Below are 20,126 nucleotides of genomic sequence, written 5' to 3'. Positions count from 1 at the left end.
TTTTTTGGGGGTATAGCTTTGCAACTGCTTTGAAAGGTAAGCTGCCTTTTTACAGCTGCCAAAAGCTGCCTTTTTACAGCTGCCAAAAACCTTTGAAATAGGCAGTTGTGCAACTATCTTTTTGCGGTTGCCTTTCGGCCTTTTCGATGGTAGGCTGCCTTTGACTATCGCTGCCTTATTTCTAGGACACGGACCAAACTGGCAGCTCGAGGCGACACTTGAAAATGAGGCTCGATCTGAACCTCGACTCGGTTCCAACGAGTCGTGAGTCGAGCTCGTTCGAGATTTTTTAGAACCGAGTCGTGAACTGTTCGAGTCGACGAACCGAATTAACATCCACACCATAATTAGCATCAAGAAAAACATGTATCATGATGAAGGAGAAAAAGTTTCCCATGTGAGAAAAAGGAAATTGTACCGTGCACAATCATAAGGAAAACAAGACAAGTTAATAATTGTTAAAAAGTAAAAATTGTGATGTGAATATAATCACCCTTACTTAAAAATGTATTGAAGCAAATAATAGGTTGAAGCAAATGATAGATAGATTTGAGCAATGGATAAAATCCTAAAAAATGGGCTGATAAAAAGAAGGAAAAATTGCAGCAGAGACCTCAAACCTTTAAAATATTAGTAGACATTTTTCAAACCTTTAATTTGTTGCAACCATCACTCCAAACTTTTCAAAATGTTGCGGCGAAGGCCCTTTTTGACGGTTTTTATCCAAATGTCTGTTAGTTGACTAAGGAATTTGACTTTGATCATATTTTTAATATTTTTAAAAGGGTAAAATAGTAACTTTCCATTTATTATGTTAAAAATGTTGGAAATTAAATTTGAAAAAAAAAAAAAATTAGAAAAAAAAAAAAAAAAACTCAATCGTCTTCTTCCCCCCACCCCAACCCAAACCCAATATCTCTACCTTCCGACCACAGCCACCTCCACCTCAACCTCCATCCCCAACCATAAAAACCCAAATCATAGTATAACCCATAGAAATATGAAGACAAAGAATCAAAATGTAATACACATATCTATGGTTCGAATTGAAACAGGTAAGCTGTAATTCGATGATCCATACAGAAGATTATAATTCATTCTTTGACAGTTTTTGTCTCATGGACGACAAGAGAATTAAAACTTTTAATGTACAGAAATGAATCGCAGCTATTGAACTTCAAAGCTTCTCTCCGACAAAGTCTTTACATTTTCATTTGTCTCTACAAACCCTGATTGTCTCTTTCTCTCTCTGTATCTTTCATTCATCCATTTCAATCTTTTTATTTTAGAGATAGAAAATGTGAGGATCAAACCGTGATCATGAATTTTATAGAGAGAAAATGAATGCTGTTGGAAGGCAGAAATATTGAGGTGGGGGGAAGAAGACGATTGGGTATTTTTTTTTTCTAATTTCTTATTTTTTCAAATTTAATTTCTAACTTATTTTTAATGTAATAAATGGAAAGTTACTATTTTGCCTTTTAAAAATATTAAAAATATGTTCAAAGTCAAATTTCTTAGTCAACTAACAGACATTTGGATGCAAACCGTCCAAAGGGCCTTTGCCGCAACGTTTCGAAAGATTCGGGGTGACGGTTGCAACAAATTAAAGATTTGGGAAAAGCCTGGTAATGTTTTTAAGATTTGGGGCCTCAGCTGCAATTTTTCCTAAAAAGAATGTTTGATCAGTCGCCCAAACAGGAAACTCGTGAGATGCCGGTGGTCCTATATTTATTATTGATGGAAATCAATTAATTAATATTATTATTAAGAAGAATTTACATCCATAAAGCTTTGACATGCAAACTTTTGATTATTTTGTCATATCCATTAGTTTAACTAAAAGAAAAATGTGACATTGTAGTTTTGTTAAATGCGGCTTCTAACTAGATTGACATATCACAATTTTTGTCAATAAAACTAATAGACACGGATGGAATGATCAAAATTGTAAAATATATTTAAATTCAGTAACTCTATTGAAATAAAATATAAGTTTAGTGACCAAGTAGGAACAAAATAAAATTTAATGACCCAATACACTCAATATTGAAGTCAATGTTCAAAGCTCTTGGTCTAGTTTATTCATGATTTATTGGAACATACCTTACAAGCAAAAATAATGTTCAAAAGAATTATATTATATAGATAATGCAACTAAGTTGATTGAAATGGTGATAACCTAGTACTCTTAGTAACGTTAAAGAAATATGAAAATTTTAAACTAAACTTCATTTCCTTAAAAATATTCTTTGCTCAAGAGAGTTGATTAAATTTTAAGATAAATTACATTGTGCGTCTTCAACTTTTTCATTCCATTTAATTTTTATTCCTTTGCATTTACCAACCTTTTCGTTTGCACAAATGTTCCCTCCTAACGATTTCCATCCAGTTTTTTGTCAATGCCGCACAAAATGACAAAAATGACATCTCTACCATTTAACTTAAGTAAATGAAAGAGAAGAAAAATAAAATAAAATAGGAAAGGGTTCCTAATATTTTCAAAAAGTGCAAATAGATCATGACAACCGCTGTAAAAATGGCATGAAATTGTGTTTGTCTACTTCAATTGGTTAGGTGATGAATAAGATGTAGTAGATGTTGAAGACGGTTGTCAACATCTATATCAATTAATCTAAAAATCAAATAGTAGCATAATTGTAATGTTATGTAGAGACGTAAAAAAAAAAAAAAAAAAAAAAACATTTATCTAATAATATTACGTAGAAATTCTAAGTCAAAATTATATTTTAGTTTCATATTAGTCACTATGTCATTAACTTCAAAATCTGCACGATCTACTAGTAATTACAACTTTACAAACTCTAGATTCTTGAAAAAATTTCCAAAATTGAAAAACATGGAGAGACCAGGTCGAGTAAAAAATATTGACAGTCGAATGCTTGATGAATATAGTGACTAAATTGTGAAGTTAGTGTAGATATGGGAAAAATGTTAAAACTTCAATAACATATAAAATGGAAATGGGAAAATTGCGGTGAGGGTCTTTGACCTTTTCAAGAAGTATAAATGAGTCCTCGCCCATTCTCAAATCTTAAGAGCGCCATCTTCAATGTTCACAAGTGAAGCTGGTTGAATAGTTTTGATCTAAATTGTCATTAGGCAGAAGATTTAGCTTTCCTTCTTTCTTTTTTTTTTTTTTTTAATTAAAACTATCTTCACTTTTTAATTTACGTCACCATATTCTATTCAAAAGTGTTACCAAATTATCTCACTTCTTCTTTGAACGAATTTTGAACAATTCAAGTATTCTTGCCAAATTAGGAAAAGTTAAAGAGAATGTCCAGTCCATCTAGACACTATTTCTCTCCATTTTTTTATTTTTTATTTTTGCATAAATTTCGAGACATCTGGACATGCTTGTATAAATGACATTTTGATAAGGGCACTATTATTCTGCATGAATGAATAAAAAATATCTAATTTTTTTTTTTTTTTTTTTTAACATTAGACATACACTAGTCCTAAAAGTTTCCATCAACACAAAACCTAAAGTTCCCAACTAATCAAGTGTTATCAACCAATAGTTGTCGCCGGCATGTCTCTCTCTATCACTTTTGAATAATAAGCACGTCTGATTTAGTTAAAAAAGTTGATAAAAATCAAAGTCAAAATCAAAATTAATTTTAATAGCACGTTTCTTTGGATTCACAACTTTTATCAATTTTTTAACCATATATTTCATCGAAATTTATGATCTTTAACGAAATCAAACATGGGCTAAGAGAGATTTCAGTAGGGATGGGGTCTTTACAAGTTACCTTTTGCATTGAAGTCTCTTTTATTCTTTTGCTTTCTTTGCCATGAAAAACTTTTGTGAATCTAGGCCACCAAACAAAATCCACATCTTCGTATTAGGTGAAAAGCCGGAGTTATCATAAAGTTTTCAAACAAGATTCTGTCAAAAGAAACAACTGAAAGAAATTACAAATTATTTTTCATCAAGTAATTTTCTTGGTGAAGGTGGATTTGGGCAAGACCACTTTTAAAGGATCCTAATAAATATTAATGTATCCGAGACTGGAAATTCAACACATTCCTTCACAATTCTCAATTTATTTATACGAGAAAAACGTAGAAAATTCCTCCAAATATACCCTAATCTTTATCTCATTTATATAAGTTACTTCAGTTAACAAATTTATGCAAGATCAGAGCTGAGGGTTGTCTGGTTACTTAATCCATGGACTGGAAAGCTAAAATTAAGCAAAACTATTATGCAGCAAATTTCTATGATTCTTTTCCAGTTCATTATGTTGTTTACATGCCAAGAAAGATATGAAATGTCGAAGAAAAATGTAAAACCTTAAGAGGATAGCAGATTGCTATTTTCTGGTCTGGTCTGAAGAATTAACGCAAAGCCATCGAGAGAGAGTCTTTCGCGGGTAGCAGTATCTCAACTACAACTGGAGAAGCGGGAGATTTTTTTTTATGTCTTCCTCTCTTACAGCATAATTATGATGACTTAAAGATGTAAAATTTGACTGACTAAAACCAAGAAAGACAAGACAAGAACATAAAGGAGAATAAAGAATTTAATACAATACTATCTTAGAACAAATCAAAAGTACAATTTGCACAAGAATGAGTTGTATACAATTGCATTAACAATGTGCAATAATAGATCGAATATCTCACATAATTCATTGACAGATAAATTTTTACGATCAACCCTTAGAATATATTATTCTGACTCTTTTAACCCTCTGAACTTGCTCGGGATCAGATATTGGATTCGCCTCATTCTCCGAGAAAGTATTCTCCTTGTTGTCTTCAGCCTTAAGTGTTGATTCTGTGCTCGACCTCTTTGCACTTGCACTTGCTTTCTTGACAGAAACCATAAGATTGTTTATCTTTTCATGGGTTTCTTTCATATTTCTTGCGCACTTTATCTTGGACCTTTCGCGGTCCTGATTAAGCTTCATGTACTTTTTATTCAGACGCGACTTTACGGTGGCTAGGTAATCTTCAATGGAGGTCGACTCGTTCTGATTTTTTTTCAGTTCCTCTGCCATTCGATCCACGGCCTCCATATTTGATTTCAAAGAATGATATTTCATGTCAAATTCATACATTTTTTCCTCACAATCGAACAGGACTTCTTCACATTCAGTTATCTGCCGCAGCACAGCATCCAGTAAAAACCTGGAAAACTCAATATCCAATTCCGGGTGATCCTTGAATATAACAGAAACCCTCTCACGAACCCGATCAATGTCCTTGTATTTCCGAAAACCATTAACAGCATCAAGAAACGATTTAAACTTGTAATCATCCTGCAATGTTTCCGCAACCCAATTCACAAATTCAATACAGGATTTTGTTTTTTCCCTTCCAACCTCATCGGATGAATTTCTTGACGTTGTTGAAGCAGAAGCAGAAGCAGCAGCAGTATCTTTGTCCCTCCGTAAAATCTTTGGCACAAAATTGAGGAATTGTGAAATCAAATCCGGATGACCGCTGAACAAGTTCTTCACCTGTGAAATTACACTTTCTGGCTCTGTAAATTCTCTTCTGAGCCTTTCACAAAGATAACGAAACTCCCGATAAATGCTTTCTTGATCGTGAAACCGTTGCTTCACAATATCAACGAACGACAGGGCATTGTCGAAATTGGGTTTAAACGCCATAATTTCTCAATAAAGGAATAGCAATGACATGAACAGAAAATATAATTTGTAATTGGAAATTGCCATATTCAGACATATATAGGAATTTATGAAGTCGAGTTCTAATTGAATAAGGCTAAATCAGAATGTGAGAAGATTCTCTAATAATCTTACTTCAACAGGGTTTCCTTAATTGATCCTGAATTTCATTTTATAGGATTTTATGAAGTCGAGTTCTAATTGAACAATGCTAAAATAGAATGGGATTAAGATTTTCTAGTAATCTTACTTCAATAAGGATTCCTTAATGGCTCCTGAATTATTGTACTTTCGTTGCCTAAATCCGTCGAGGAGTCATAGATGGATAATAAGGGCGTAATTGAAAGTTGAAACAATGGGAGAATTGCATAGTTGGTCATCAATGTTATTCCAGAGTTTAAAATGGTCCACAACCTACTCAATAAGAGCAAGTTGAGTCTCAATCTTCTAAATTAGTACACAATCAATCTCTGCACGAACGAACAATTCAGTTAGGAGTGGCAAAAAGATAAAATCAGGTTTGAATCCATTTACTTATTTATTTATTTTTCTAACATTACTTTTTTTTTATTAGTACTGCATAAAATAAAATAAATAAGAGATGAGATAGTGAGCATATTCCCTTCCAATTCACCAATGTGGTAGAAGATTGTCATCCCTATATTCAGGCCCTGTTTGACATCCATTTTTATCAAAATGTATTTTTCTCTCTCTTCTTTTCAACCACATATTCTTTATTAAAATAATATTACACGTAAATCAAAAATTTTTTCTTATTTTTCAACCACACATTTCCCATCAATTTACTATTCAAAAATGCATTTTCACATAAAAATTCCTACCAAACACCCTCTCAATTTTATATAAAATTGGTATTTAAGTTTCAATGTCTAGATTTTTTTAGGTAAAATCATTTTTATACTCAATTTTAATTAAAAGATGAGAAGAAAATGGGTGAGGGGGCAGGGGAATGGAGAATAATTTGAGGCTAATAAGAGAGATCAGTCAAAAATTAAGAGCAGAACAGCAAAATATTAATTTAACTTAAATTCTTGATAATAATAACAATTGTTGACTCTTTGGGATCCATCGCGTTAGCAGGGGCGAATTTAGGTGGTGGCCAGCTAGGTAGCCGTCCTAGCTGGATTCATCAGGGAATTTTTTTTGTTTGATAATAGATAAAAATTTTAAATTATATAAATGGTAGTTCATCTTATTTTCAAATCCTTCTTTTGCCTAGTTGGTTAGAGCTTGCAATTATTTATTGTGAGTCTTTGGTTCGAGTCTTTCTTGTCGATTTCATTGCACAAAATTTTTATTTTTACAATATTTACCAAAATTAATTTCCTAAGGAAAGAATTCAAACCTGCGACCTCTACTTAGGATAATAGAAGCTATCCTAGCTGGATTCATCAGGGATTTTTTTTTTGTTTGATAATAGATAAAAATTTTAGATTATATAAATGGCAGTTCATCTTATTTTCAAATCCTTCTTTTGCCTAGTTGGTTAGAGCTTGCAATTATTTATTGTGAGTCTTTGGTTCGAGTCTTTCTTGTCGATTTCATTGCACAAATTTTTTATTTTTACAATATTTACCAAAATTAATTTCCTAAGGAAAGAATTCAAACCTGCGACCTCTACTTAGGATAATAGAAGCTCAACCATTATGGCAATAGTTGAGTTTTGAATTAAAATTAACAAAATAATATATGTTAAGACTCCAAGCGAGTCAATGACTTTTTTTTTGTTGGTTTTTGTCGTTTTAAATATTTTATACTTTAATAATTTATAAGATATTACTTATTAGTATTGAGTTTTAATTTATATGTTATTTGAGAATTTGTTTACTATAAATTATGATATTAAAAATTAATTTGAGTATTGTGAAATGTGAATATGTAATTTATAAAAATTGAAAATTAGAAATTGGGGAATTTATAATTTGTGATGAATTGATGTTGAGAATTGGAAATTGAAACTTTAATTATATTTTAAAAGTAATTTTAATTACGTTTAATCTTTAATTAACTTTCAATTCTCATACATATTATGGAATGATTTTTTTTCAACTGAATCCCATTCTAGTTCTTGTAGTGGTGTATCTAATCTCTCAACTACTTTTAGTCAAGCAAACGATTTGTTAAGTATTGATAATTCAAATAAGTCTTATGTAACATGTAATTTATACTATTTCGGATTGCATTGAACTATAATACAATAAGAATATACGATTTTTATGTTTTATTGTATTTATATATAGATCGAAGAAAATTTAATATTATTTAATTTAATATTAATAAACGACATCGCTATATAGTTGTTGACTATCGACAATCAACATCCAACGATCAAGGATCGTCCTAACTGAGTCGAAGTCCTAAATTCGCCCTCGCACGTCAAACTCAATAGTATCACTTTCTCCACGTTCGTTCTCATTTATTAGGTCAATTGCCAGCTAATTCATTTGTCTCACAAAATTATTTACTCGAAACTTGTCTCTAATAATTTTCTAATGGTTCAAGACAATACAAAGATGCATTTGGTACATATGAAAGTACTACGCAGTAAAGAAAAAAAAAAAGAAAAGAAAAAGGAAGCATATGAATAGTAAGGTCCTTTTGGCAGTATTTATTTATTTAATTTTTTAAATTCTGCTTCTAATAAAAGAGTTTCTTAAATAAGTTACTTTAAATCTATTTCCTTTAAAAGATTTCTAGTCAAACAAAGTACTTTCAGAAAATTATCCAAAAATGTTTAAAAATAGCTTCATAAAATTAAAAGCTGCTTTTTAACTTTTTAAATTTCATACCAAACGATTCCTAATTGGCACGATACAGTGTAATAGTTAAATAAATAGGCACTACACATGTTCTTACAAACAAAATTTACGTTGCAACAATGTGTTGATGAAATGGAAATGGGAAGCAGAAGTTGCCTAATTTAAAATCAACTATAGACTTCTACTTTCTTGTGAATGACAGGACTATTACAGAAATATTTCTAAATAAATGGATTTTCTTCTGTCAAAACTTGTTTATATCCATTGGTCGGTTTCTTAAGCTATTAATTATGCTTTGCTCATCTGAGTCATTACATCTAAATTTGTTGTTACTGTCACTATATATATCATGCTAAACATTTAGATTGGACAGTGATAACAATTTCTTATGTCATTTTGGTCATTCAACCTAATTTATCTTCTGGTTCTTGGAAATTCTTCGAGTTCCTTTAGAATGAGCCAGGTACATTCATCTAAAATATATATTCAAACAGCCCTTCCTGTGCAGGTCGCGCATTGTTTCGTCAAAGGTAAGTCAAGTGCACAATTTACATAAATGATCGGTGAATCAAGGTTCTTTACCCAACTCCAATACCATGGTCACCTTCTCATCCAAAATTTTAAGTTACTAGATAGGGACGATATATGTTTATTCCTAAATAAAAATAATAAAATAATAGTAACGAACTGCTAGGCAATTCAAAGAAGAAGCAGGTGCAACCTTTCAGGGTCCTAAAGCCAATGTTCAAATCACATTTTCAGGATACAGACGTTTCACAAACCCGATATTGGCAGGTTTTGAACTCACAACGCCCACTCCTATTTTACTTCCACATGTAGAAGAACTCAGTATAAGTTCTAGGAAGTCTTACCTCAAAAGAGTCCCCTATCTGTCCATTTTGGAAGTGTGAAAACCTTGCCACTTCTCTTTCTTAATTTCTGCAAGAGCAGGAAAACCTTAAACACCATTTCCTATAGCAACCGATGCGACTCTGCTGCTAGTGTTTTTCTACTTTACTGTTTTAACAACTTTCTTCAAATAACAATCTAACTGATCTCGAATACGTAATAAAAGCAATAGAATCTTACAGGTTTTCAACGTGTTCTTGCTGACTCATGTTCCCCTGCTGTTTACTTTCCATGACTGGTCTCCTGAATTTGTGTCTATTTATGTGAATCCCTTGGCATTATCAGGGGTGGAGTTAGAATGGGGTTCAGTAGGGGCTAAAGACTTTGGAAAATAAGCCAATAACAAAATAATATTAAAAATGTCACAACAATTTACCATTGTTCCCAACAGGTTTTCACACTTCGGAAACCACGCATAATGACATCATCGTCTATTTTTTGGAATACATCGTTTTCAGTATATACAACTAAGTTGTCATTCATCCACCGATCTCCAATTTTATTGCGCAATCGAGCCTTCACAATGTTAGTTGCAGTCAAGACTCTTTCAACTGTAGGAGTAGCAATGGGAAGAATTAATGCCAAATTCACAAGCTTGTAAACTAATGGATACGCTTCATTTTTCTTAGTTGCAGTCAACTTCTTTGAAAGATTACTTAGGCCCCATAATTCTTCGAACTCTTTGCTAGAGCGCATAACAATGATATAACTTTCAAGTTGATCATCAAGCTTCATGCACTCTGTTGGTGAAAAATCTTTTGGATAATACTGAGCAAGGCGAAGTAACTTTTCCTTATCAAAAGCCGAGAATGAATCGTTGGGGCATAAGCATGCTACACAAAGTAGCAGCTCATTATTTATCTCAGTGAATCGATCATTCAACTCTTGAAGTTGCATATCAATGACATCATAGAATAAACCCTCGCGGAAGTAATGCAACTTTGTCATTTCTTTAGTATTCCGCCCTGAGCGACCTTGATGTATAAACGTCCCATCCATGTTCAGAACATCAATATCGTGCTTTTGACAGAAAGAACATACTTGTTCCAAAAGAGAATCCCACCCATTCTCCCTCATCACTTGGAGTTGTTGTTTACATACTTTCACTAAACTTATGGCATTGACAATATCTTTATCTTTCCTTTGTAATACCTTCGACAACTCATTGGAAATTCCTAAAATAGTTCTCATGAGATGTAGACTAAATGCAAAGTCAAATGAAGGCATCCCATCTGATAAATATTTTGCCCAAAATCTTTGATCACGACATGATTCAATATCAATAATCATTTCAAGGACATCACGTATAGGTGAGAACATGGTAATCAAAGTGGTCAAAGTACCATAGTGTGATCCCCAATGTGCATCATGAGGAGAATTAACGGTACTATGCTGATTGAGACTTTGTCAACTTGAAATCTCACTGTTCTGGAGTGCATTTGAAATTATGGCTGCTTGTTTCTCTCTAAGAAGATCACAACGATTAGACAATACTCCGACAATATTCACCATCCTAGAAACCAAACTGAATAGCGATCCAGTCTCCATATGATTCTTTGCAACATCTACAAGAGCTTGTTCAAGTTGATAAGCAAAGCAATGAACGTAAAAAGCACATGGATTCTCTTTCAAAATAAGTTCTTTGAGACCATTAAACTCACCTTGAATATCACTAGTCACATCATAACCTTGTCCTCTCAATCGAGAAATACTCAACCCGTATCTAGAGAATAATTTATCTATGGAAGCCTTAAGTGAGAGAGATGTGGCACTAGAAACGTGTTCAATACCCATAAAACGTTCAACTACACATCCAGTGTTGTTCACGCAACACAATAGACATTTGCTCCTCTTGTGAGACATCGGGAGACTTATCAAGTAGAATTGAGAATAAGGCATCACCAATACTTCAATAATAAAACTCAGCGTTTCAACAGCAGCAACACTTGCAATATCATTTTGAATATCACGTGATATTAAAACGAGATTCTCAGGAGCATTTTCCATAATAGCCTTAATCTCAGCATTTTGGTCGGCCAGACACTGCAAAAGTTGAATAAAGTCGCGTTGATCTTCTGAAGCTACAAATTCATCATCATCGAATACAAGCCCTTGTCGTGTGAGAAACCGAACACAATCAATTGATACACTCAAAAGCGTCCGAGAACCAGCTAGCACGCGTGCTCCTTTAATTATATCTTTCCTTGATTTCTCTACATCATCATTTTCTTCAGTAGAGAATGGAGATTTTCGTTTAAAATATCTCTCCATAACTTCCTACATGTCAAAAAGAGCAAACTCACTTCAACTAAAATGTCCATAATAAACAAAAATTAACCATTTATATGATTAACAGAACTCGAATTAAACATGCCAGTAATAATCAGCTCAATTAAATATGCTCACATCAAATTATACATAAACACAGTAAGCCCAATAAACTCTGTTCAAAAGAACCCACATTATATATGCCACTAAATTAACTTCTATTTCCTTCACTTAGTTACTCCACAAGCAGTAAAAATGAATTCTAGAACACTAAACGAGCAATTCCAAATACATTCACACAGTTGAACTATAATGTTAATTCCCATAAACCAGTTAAAGAAAAAAGAGAATCAACAGAAAAAAGATACCCAAAAGGACCCTGATTGCTAGAAATCTTGACTAAGGACCAACACGTGCATTTTATGCATTTAGTCAGTGTTCTAATTTAGGGTTAACTCATAAAATTGTGGATTGATGTTGTTAAAGGAGAAAAGGGAATTTACCGATGAAAGAGCTGGGAGCGTCCGACGAGTTGCTATTTTGTTTTCAGCTGTACAATATAGGGTTTTAGCAAGAATAGAGAATGAACTATGAAGAACGAGACCTCAGAGGGAAAGAGGTTTTTGTTTCAATTTAGTGAAGATATTTGTGCCTTTGGACCCCAACTTATTGTCATAGCTGCAGTTCATTCCCAATTTTTTCTTTCCATTTTTTCCCCGACATTTTATCTTTATTTTTAATTAAAATAAAGGAGGACAAGGTAAAAATTAGAGGGAAAAATGTTTCCCTATCCCGCATTTCCCTCCCAACACTTATTATTTATATTATTTTTTAATTTAATTATAATAAAAATTTAAAAATTATACTCAGAAACAAATATACCTAAAAGGAAGACAAATGAAAATACGTTAATTACTATCCCAGCTAAAAATTTCTTGTCGAATGGCGATAGAGAGGGATTCCCCAACCTCATTGCTAGTCCATTGGACTATCACTTTTAGTGCCTTTACAGTTCCTCCAATCACTTCAAATAAACATAGATAAAGTGGTACCGTTCTTTCAATAAAAAAAAAATCTTGAGAAGAATAGTCCCGCATGGGGTGGGCGAGTTTGTGGACTAGATGAGCGCAAAGGTCTTTGGTCGCGAGTTCAATTCCCCTTACCAACACATTCTCAGTCGAGCCTGTCGCACAAGGCTTGCCTAATACGTTTTACCTGGGTAGCATGATTTGCGAGCTATTGTGTCAACTAGAGGGTTTATCCAGTGCGCACCCGAAATGTAGTGGCTGCGGGTTCTCCTGTCATTAAAAAAAAAAAATCTTGAGAAGAATAGAAGTATATGATTCCATTGAAAATTTTGACCCAATCAACCATTTCAAACTTGGATAAATAATATCAACTTTTGAACATAAACAAACCACTAAACAAAACTCATAGGTTAAAGTCGTAAAGCTTAACAATTATATGACCTGACTAATGAACTGATTTTGAATTGAATAATATGTCAAAATATCACAACAAAATCGGGAAACTCCCTCATTCAAAGGAGGCTAATTTCGCTTTGGCGAGTAGGACATCAAGTTTAAGCCTATGCTTGGTCCCCATTTTTTCAAAAAATCATTTTTTCAAAACTCATTTTCAACTACACATTCTTATATAAAATAATTTTACACGCAACCAAAATTTTTTCTTTATTTTTAACTACACATTCTTCAACAAACACACTATTCTAAAATGCATTTTGGCCAAAAAAAGGGAGGCTCAAACAAGGGCTAAATTTGAATTGTTGTAATGAAAATGGAAAAGATACAAAAATAACATGGAAAATAAGTGTACACCACAAGAAGCATTGTAGGATGTATTTTTGGTTCTAGATGGTTCAAGGACTAAGTTATCAGAAGTAGAAAATGCCAAGGATTAACTTGCATAAAATAGTAAACATAAGGACCAATTTGATGCTACCAGAGAGAATAGGGTCTGATTTATGAAAGAAATTGAAATTCTAGGGGCTATAATGTGTAATATTTAAAATTCAGTGACCAATTGGAATCAAACAAAAAGTTTGGGGTTCTGTTTGTAACTTATAATAGTTCAGGGACCATTTGGAATATTCCAAAAACTTGGGGACCTAGATTAAAATAAATACTTTTCAAGGAATAATTTGCAACACCTAAAAGCTTTTGGGTCAGACACACATAATAAAAAAAGGAGGGACCAAGAGGGAGATTATGAGGTCAAATCAACCTAGAATAATCTAGATTCTGGACAAAGGAGATATACAAAGGTAAATGCAATTTGTACATTTCAAAGTGTGCAATAAGGTTGGAACTTGCTTAGTTTAAAAAAATATCGAGAGAAAACCTTTTTTTTATTTTTTTTTATTTTTCGAATGACAAATTGTCAAATTCAGTTACACTTTGGTTTATATCAATCATGATTTATATAAGAACCAAGCTCCACGTATAGCTGCCACATGGACCTTGTACATGCTAGGAAGCCAGCTGACCCTTGTGATATGCCTATAGGGCCAAATGATCCCTGTACTTATATTATTTTCCTTTATATAAAGTATGGAATTATCCGTTAACAGATTTGGACCGTTTGTAAATTGGGATAATGATCAATTGGAGCAAGTATTACTGAATCATGTTATAAAAGCTACAAATTAAAGCTAAATGCAAATTCTGGATGCCATGCAGGACTTTAACAAAAATGTTATTGAAGAATATAGAAGGCCAAACGGCCATTATACCCATATAATTGATCTCTTACCTCAGTGGAAAGCAGTAGAAAGTTTTTATCTCTCATTGAAAATAGAAAATCAATTCTAATTAAGATTCTCTTGCTATATTAGCGGTGAAAAGTTCTTACCCGCTAAAGGTAGAAAAATTAAGCTTCATGCACACATAAATAGGAAAAATCAATCCTCACACATAAATTAGAGTAAGCTTGGTCCACAAAGCTAGAGGAAATCAGGTTAAGAATAAAGAGTTTTTGTTCCAACTTTCAAATACACTTTTAAGATAATTGGAAAAGTTAGTAGGTGATTCTATGATATCGTCGGAGAAAATTATTCCTAGTATTGGTCTTGCAAATAATATGAGTGAAGGCACCACATTTCTAAGTCAACATTTGGATTCATTTGTAAAGATTACGACGAGACTATGGGCTTTTAGAACTTCTAGATTTATGAACTCTCCTTTGGATAGTAATTATAAACATTTAAATTTATTAAGTCTCCTTCAACTCGCGAGCTCTGAAACCAGGAGACATTAAACTGGAAATATGATAACACGAAACTAGAACAAATTAAGGTGAATGCAATTGTAAAAATAATGTTCAAAAGAATTATATTATGTAGATAATGCAACTAAGTTGATTGAAATAGTGATAACCTAGTACTCTTTGTAACGTAAAAAACTTAAAAATGTTCTTTGCTCAAGAGAGTTGATTAAATCTAACCTTAAATAAAAAAAGGCAATGAAGGGTCATTGTAGATGCAATAGTAACCAAATCCCATTTTACTGTACAAATATGGTGTCATCTTGGTCAAAACGTGTTGTCCACTTCAACAAAGCAAATCTTCTTCTTTCTTCCCATTTTTTTCCCTACTATATAAAAAAAAATTCAATCAAGGTTTACTGTACATGCAATAGTGATTTAATTCCCTTCCAAAATGATGCCCTTTTTTATTTGCTTTCCTATTGTTGCTTTTTTCTTCTCAGACACGCAAACTTCTTCTTTGGTCTTATTGCTATCCATTTTTCAAATTTTCATCTGACACAAGCAACATTTCTCTTCTTTCTTTAGCCTTTTCCAACTCTTTCTTTCCCAAAATTTCCGTCCTTTGTTCGAAATTCTTCAGAAGAACCCAAAAAAATTGTGGAATATTGAGATTTATACATGTAGAATTAGAATCCTCAAACCTTCATTTTTCTCTTTTTGTAAATGGTTATTCCATTTCCTTTAGCCTTATTGGTCTTGTGTTCGACATTTTTCTCTTTGTCTGCGTTCCAAGTTTTCTAAAACCTTCCCCAAAAAAGTGGAAAATTTACCCAGAAATTAGTGATTGGCGACATGAAGTATGTCGATTTAATATTTTCTTAGATTTAGGGTTATTTTCTTTTTGTAAACATTTCATTTTATCTATTTATTCTTGATGATTTTAGGTTAAAATCTTGTATGTGTATCAACTAACCTTTTTTTTTTTTTTTTTTTTTATATTAGCGTATAGGGTTCCATTCTATTCTTAAGTTGATGGAATTGAAGCTAGTAGTGGTGCCACTCCGCCAGGTAAGATTTTTGAAATAAATTCATTTTCTTAGTTGATTCTTGATGGTTTTGGATAGAAATCTTCCTTCTTCATCATTTAATTGACTATTCTTTTTGTTGTTAAGATCTATTTTGCCTTAAGTGTTTCCATTTTTTGGGTTGAAGATTTATTTCTTTTGAATTTTTAGATTTTTTCAGTTGATTGTTTATAATGAGTTGTCAGTAAATTTGTAATAGGTTGTTGGCTGTTGATTTCTGTTTGTTTAGGGTATCAACGCTTAAAACATGTTTATCACGCAACATAATATGTGAAGATGACTACCAAATTGTTATAGGCACACTTCTGGTAACGAAAATATGTAAAAAATTTAATGTATTGAAACCCATAAAAAAGTATGCATTGGAAAAGAACTTTTACAAAAGAATTCCTGTCTTAATAAATCTAATCAGTATAATCAATCGTGTCAGATACTTATTGAACAACTATATGAGGAAGATTTCTACTCAATGGTACCTATCTCCGAGTTAATGAGGTAGGATCAGATAAAGTCCATGTAAATCAAAGTGCCAATGTTCATTTTGTAACGATCAACACTTCTTTTGCATTTAATTTTGGACATTTTCAACATCATGGTATTTCGACATAATTCTTTGATTATCAATTCGAAGTTCAATTTTTTTTTATTGATTCATTGTTTACTTTTGTAATTCCTCTCTTTTGTTGCCTCTTAATTTAAATGCTTGTTCCTCTATTTATGCTTGCTGCGTGGCTGCTTATTTCTAGCTTTTTCCTTTGGTTGGGGAATATACATTGTTATAATTTATATTCTTGATTTTCTATTCTATATCTTGTTTTGACTTCTGGTTCCTACATTTATTTTGCTTCGAACCATTTCAAGAATTATGATATTTGTGTAAATTTTTTGACTTACCTTAGCATAGTGTTCTAAAGTTACCAACAATTCTAAAACCTCTGATGGGATTAATCAGCCAATAGAAGTTTGAAAAATCTTGTGTCTATAGTTATTGGTTTTTATTTTCGAACTTCAGCCATTTCCGTTTTGTTCACGAGCTTGTAATTATACTTATGGACTCTACAATTTTTTTACTTTGGGACATTGCCCTGGTTTTGGAAGGTAATTACTTTTGTGTTTTTGACGAGAACTCTATCTTGACTTTTCGTTGTCTTCTGTGATTGCACAAGCCAGGAGAATTTTTCCTATATTTTAGTCTCAATGCAGAAAATGAAATGTTGCACACACTTTCATTTTTAGCAGGCATTATGAAGATGGAATTCTTTGTGGCTCACCCAATTTCTACAAGTAGTTTTGGCTCATTCCATATTGTGTGTTCTTCTTTTGCTTAATTTTCTAATATTTAAATGTATAATTTTTCGTCTTTGGTACTTTATTTTATTCTTTTATCGTGTCACTTATGTTGGGGAATCTTATTTTAATGAGATCACTGTTTCTCTTTGATTTCAATGTTGTCTGGTATTTACAATAGATTTAATTGTTTGTTTTTTCAATGGGTTCATGTATTGTTGAAGGAGATGTGCACTAAATTATTTAAGCAATTCTTGTCGTCTCGCAGGTAACTATTCTTTTTCTTCACTATTTTTGGATATAATTACTTTATTTCTTTGTGATAATACAAGAAGGAAGTTGTGTATGTTTAGTGGATGTCTGATTCATTTAATTTAATTTGTGAGAAGTTTTTGTAATTTTGTTTTTTAGTAATGATTTATATTACTTGACATGTATCATAATGCACTAAGCTTTAATGATGGTTTAGTTTCGTTTCTTCATAATTTTTGTTCTTTCTTTATTTAGAGTTTGATCATAAGATATTTAGGGGTTTCCTTTATTTTTATTTTTATTTATTTATTTATTTATTTTTGGTAACGGATGGAGTTTGCAATTGATCAGTTGGTGTGATTGTTTGAATGTTTATACTTCACTGGATTTTGTAGCTCTCTCTCTCTCTCTCTCTCTCTCTCTCTCTCTCTCTCTCTCTCTCTCTCTCTTTTGTGATTTATGATAATTTTTGTTAGAAAGTTTTTTGATGATTTTTAAAATCTTTGCTTGGTATGAGTTCGTTTGGGCAACTTAACATCTTTATTTAATAGTTGATCATAGTGAAATTTGGAACATGTGCCCATAATGGGAATGATAAAGAACTTATTTTAACAATTTGAATTATGATTGGATCTTTATGGACCTAACGAAATTTTTAAGTTCCATACTAAAATATATATTTATGTTTTTAAATAGAACTATTATGAGACTTTATTTCAGAGCTAGGAACTAGATTGTTGTGTAGAAAGACGAAGAATGAAGAGGATATATAATTTAAATATGCCTATTTGGTTGAATGAGGTGATTCAGGTCAATTAGTATAAATATTGTATCTAGATTGTATGTATTATTGTTACATGACTTTTTTATTTTTGTAACTTTCAGTTCACATTCAAGTAATTTTGTTCTTTTTAGATGAAGTTGTCGATTTTGAGAAAGTCTGGAACAAAAAAGTTAGACAACATTCTGACTAGAGTAAAGGATTCAATATGCAAGGTATTATGGGTAAGCAACATTTAACTTTTCGAAGATTGGATATGTTGTTTTAAGGGCGGGTCCCTCTGTTAGATTTATATAAGTCTTAATAAAGTTGGCTTTTTCAAATATACATCCGACTTTATTTAGTGACAATCATTACTTTTTTCTTTCTACATTTACATATTGTTTGTGTAGGTATATTTGCATCTTTGTCTGCTTTGACGTTCAATAATTTGAACAAAGAAGCCTTTGGCGACTCACCCTATAGAAAAGACGAATTGAGGTCAATAGTACTTGTTATATTGTTGCTATACTCGTGTGTAAAATTTTATTTTTCTTTGAGGACGACATAATTCCTATAACAACAATGGTGGCAACTTAATTAAATTTTTGAGATTGAGCAGGTGAATAATATTACTTCATGAATTATACAGTTCATACCAATGATAATTTCTTTTACGCCAGTTCCTTGAACTTAGAAAGTGTACTAAAGACGCGAGACTAATTTAATTAGAATGATCTTCATTTTTGTAGATGCATTGGTCTAGCTTTTTCCCTCCTATTTATGCTACTTGTGTATCAGTTTTCATCGCATGTGCTAAATTATTTCCACCTTGTTACCATTCTAATTGAACTAATAGAAATATATTTTTGTCTAGAATCCTCTTTTCTGCAAAATAAATTTATTCGACCTTCGTAAATTTCACAAATTGTTAACTAAAATACTCATTTATCATAGTACTATATGCTGCTGTATTAATTCCTTGTCTTCCTCTTTCTTTTTCTCTAATCTATTCACAATTTCGTCATGTTTTATCTCTATATTGGTATAGACCAAGACATGGAAGCATTTGACGATGTGTTATGTGGGTAAGGAATAGATGATGGTGCTTTGTTGGACTGTAGTTTGAAGAGCCTTTTGGTTATCTGGACTTGTGCTAAAGTTGGAGTATCTTCCATCTATTTTTCAAACATAATCTTCAAGTTGAACTCAATCATATAGATCGTGTTAAACGTTGAAAAATATCAAATGTGTCAACTATACCTGGAAAACAATTAATGTAACCCCATTCATTTCTTATTCACGTATATTTTTTGTCAATCTAGCTGGGATAGAATGCTCTTGTGAGATTGTAAAAGCCGTTAACATGTACCGAAATTTTTCTTTCATCATGGGAAAATTGATATAAATGTGTTAATCTTTTCTTTACAATCATTTGTATATTTTCAGCATCTTTTCTTCTCTACAACCTAGTCTTTTCATTTGATTATATAAATTTTAACCAACGTTCCTAAATGTTGATAGCCTTGATTTCTTCAAAAACATTCCAAAAAACTACCATTCATACGCTAATAAAAATATCATAAATACAAAACTCGTGCATCGCACGTGACAGCAACTAGTTTTAAGATAAATAACATTGTGCATCTTCAACATGTTCATTCCATTTAATTTTTATTCATTTGCATCTCAACCTTTTCGTCTGCACAAATGTTACCTCCTAACGATTTCCATCCATTTTTTTGTTAATGTCGCACAAAATGACAAAAATGACAACTCTACCATTTAACTTTAGTAAACTGAAAGAGAAGAAAAGTAAAATAAAATAGGAAAATTGCAGTTGGGTTCCTAATATTTTCAAAAAGCGCAAATGGATCCTCAACCGCTATAA

At 32.1% G+C, this 20,126-nt stretch overlaps 2 protein-coding genes across 4 annotated transcripts; both read right to left on the bottom strand.

The window, feature by feature from the left end:
* Positions 1-2,495: 2,495 nt before the first annotated feature.
* LOC111395643 (paired amphipathic helix protein Sin3-like 2) lies at positions 2,496-6,333 on the bottom strand. The gene is made up of 2 exons (XM_023021731.1): positions 4,675-6,333; positions 2,496-2,580 (listed from the first exon to the last, which is right to left on the bottom strand). Exon 1 carries the CDS (start codon positions 5,649-5,651, stop codon positions 4,689-4,691), a length of 963 nt encoding a protein of 320 aa, XP_022877499.1. The 5' UTR covers positions 5,652-6,333; the 3' UTR covers positions 2,496-2,580; positions 4,675-4,688.
* Positions 6,334-9,147: 2,814 nt separating this feature from the next.
* On the bottom strand, positions 9,148-12,239 carry LOC111395640 (zinc finger MYM-type protein 1-like). 3 transcript variants are annotated; one of them, XR_002702828.1, is made up of 4 exons: positions 12,130-12,239; positions 9,735-11,635; positions 9,539-9,629; positions 9,148-9,388 (listed from the first exon to the last, which is right to left on the bottom strand). XR_002702828.1 is itself a non-coding variant. In XM_023021728.1 (3 exons), exons 2-3 carry the CDS (start codon positions 10,676-10,678, stop codon positions 9,614-9,616), a joined length of 960 nt encoding a protein of 319 aa, XP_022877496.1. In that variant the 5' UTR covers positions 10,679-11,635; positions 12,130-12,239; the 3' UTR covers positions 9,148-9,613. The 3 variants fall into 3 exon arrangements, 2 of the variants coding, with proteins under 2 accessions (XP_022877496.1, XP_022877497.1); XM_023021728.1 differs by having other exon boundaries at positions 9,148-9,629; XM_023021729.1 differs by lacking the exons at positions 9,148-9,388; positions 9,539-9,629 and having other exon boundaries at positions 9,691-11,635.
* Between the last annotated feature and the right edge of the window lie 7,887 nt (positions 12,240-20,126).

Source organism: Olea europaea, chromosome 6, assembly GCF_002742605.1.
Source record: "Olea europaea var. sylvestris chromosome 6, O_europaea_v1, whole genome shotgun sequence".
In the NCBI taxonomy this organism is placed as follows: Eukaryota; Viridiplantae; Streptophyta; class Magnoliopsida; order Lamiales; family Oleaceae; genus Olea; species Olea europaea.
This window is presented reverse-complemented; position numbering and strand designations above follow the sequence as displayed.

Excerpts from the sequence above, each read along its gene's own strand:
- LOC111395643 (XM_023021731.1), bottom strand. The coding sequence starts at position 5,651 with ATGGCGTTTAAACCCAATTTCGACAATGCCCTGTCGTTCGTTGATATT.
- LOC111395640 (XM_023021728.1), bottom strand. The coding sequence starts at position 10,678 with ATGTTCTCACCTATACGTGATGTCCTTGAAATGATTATTGATATTGAA.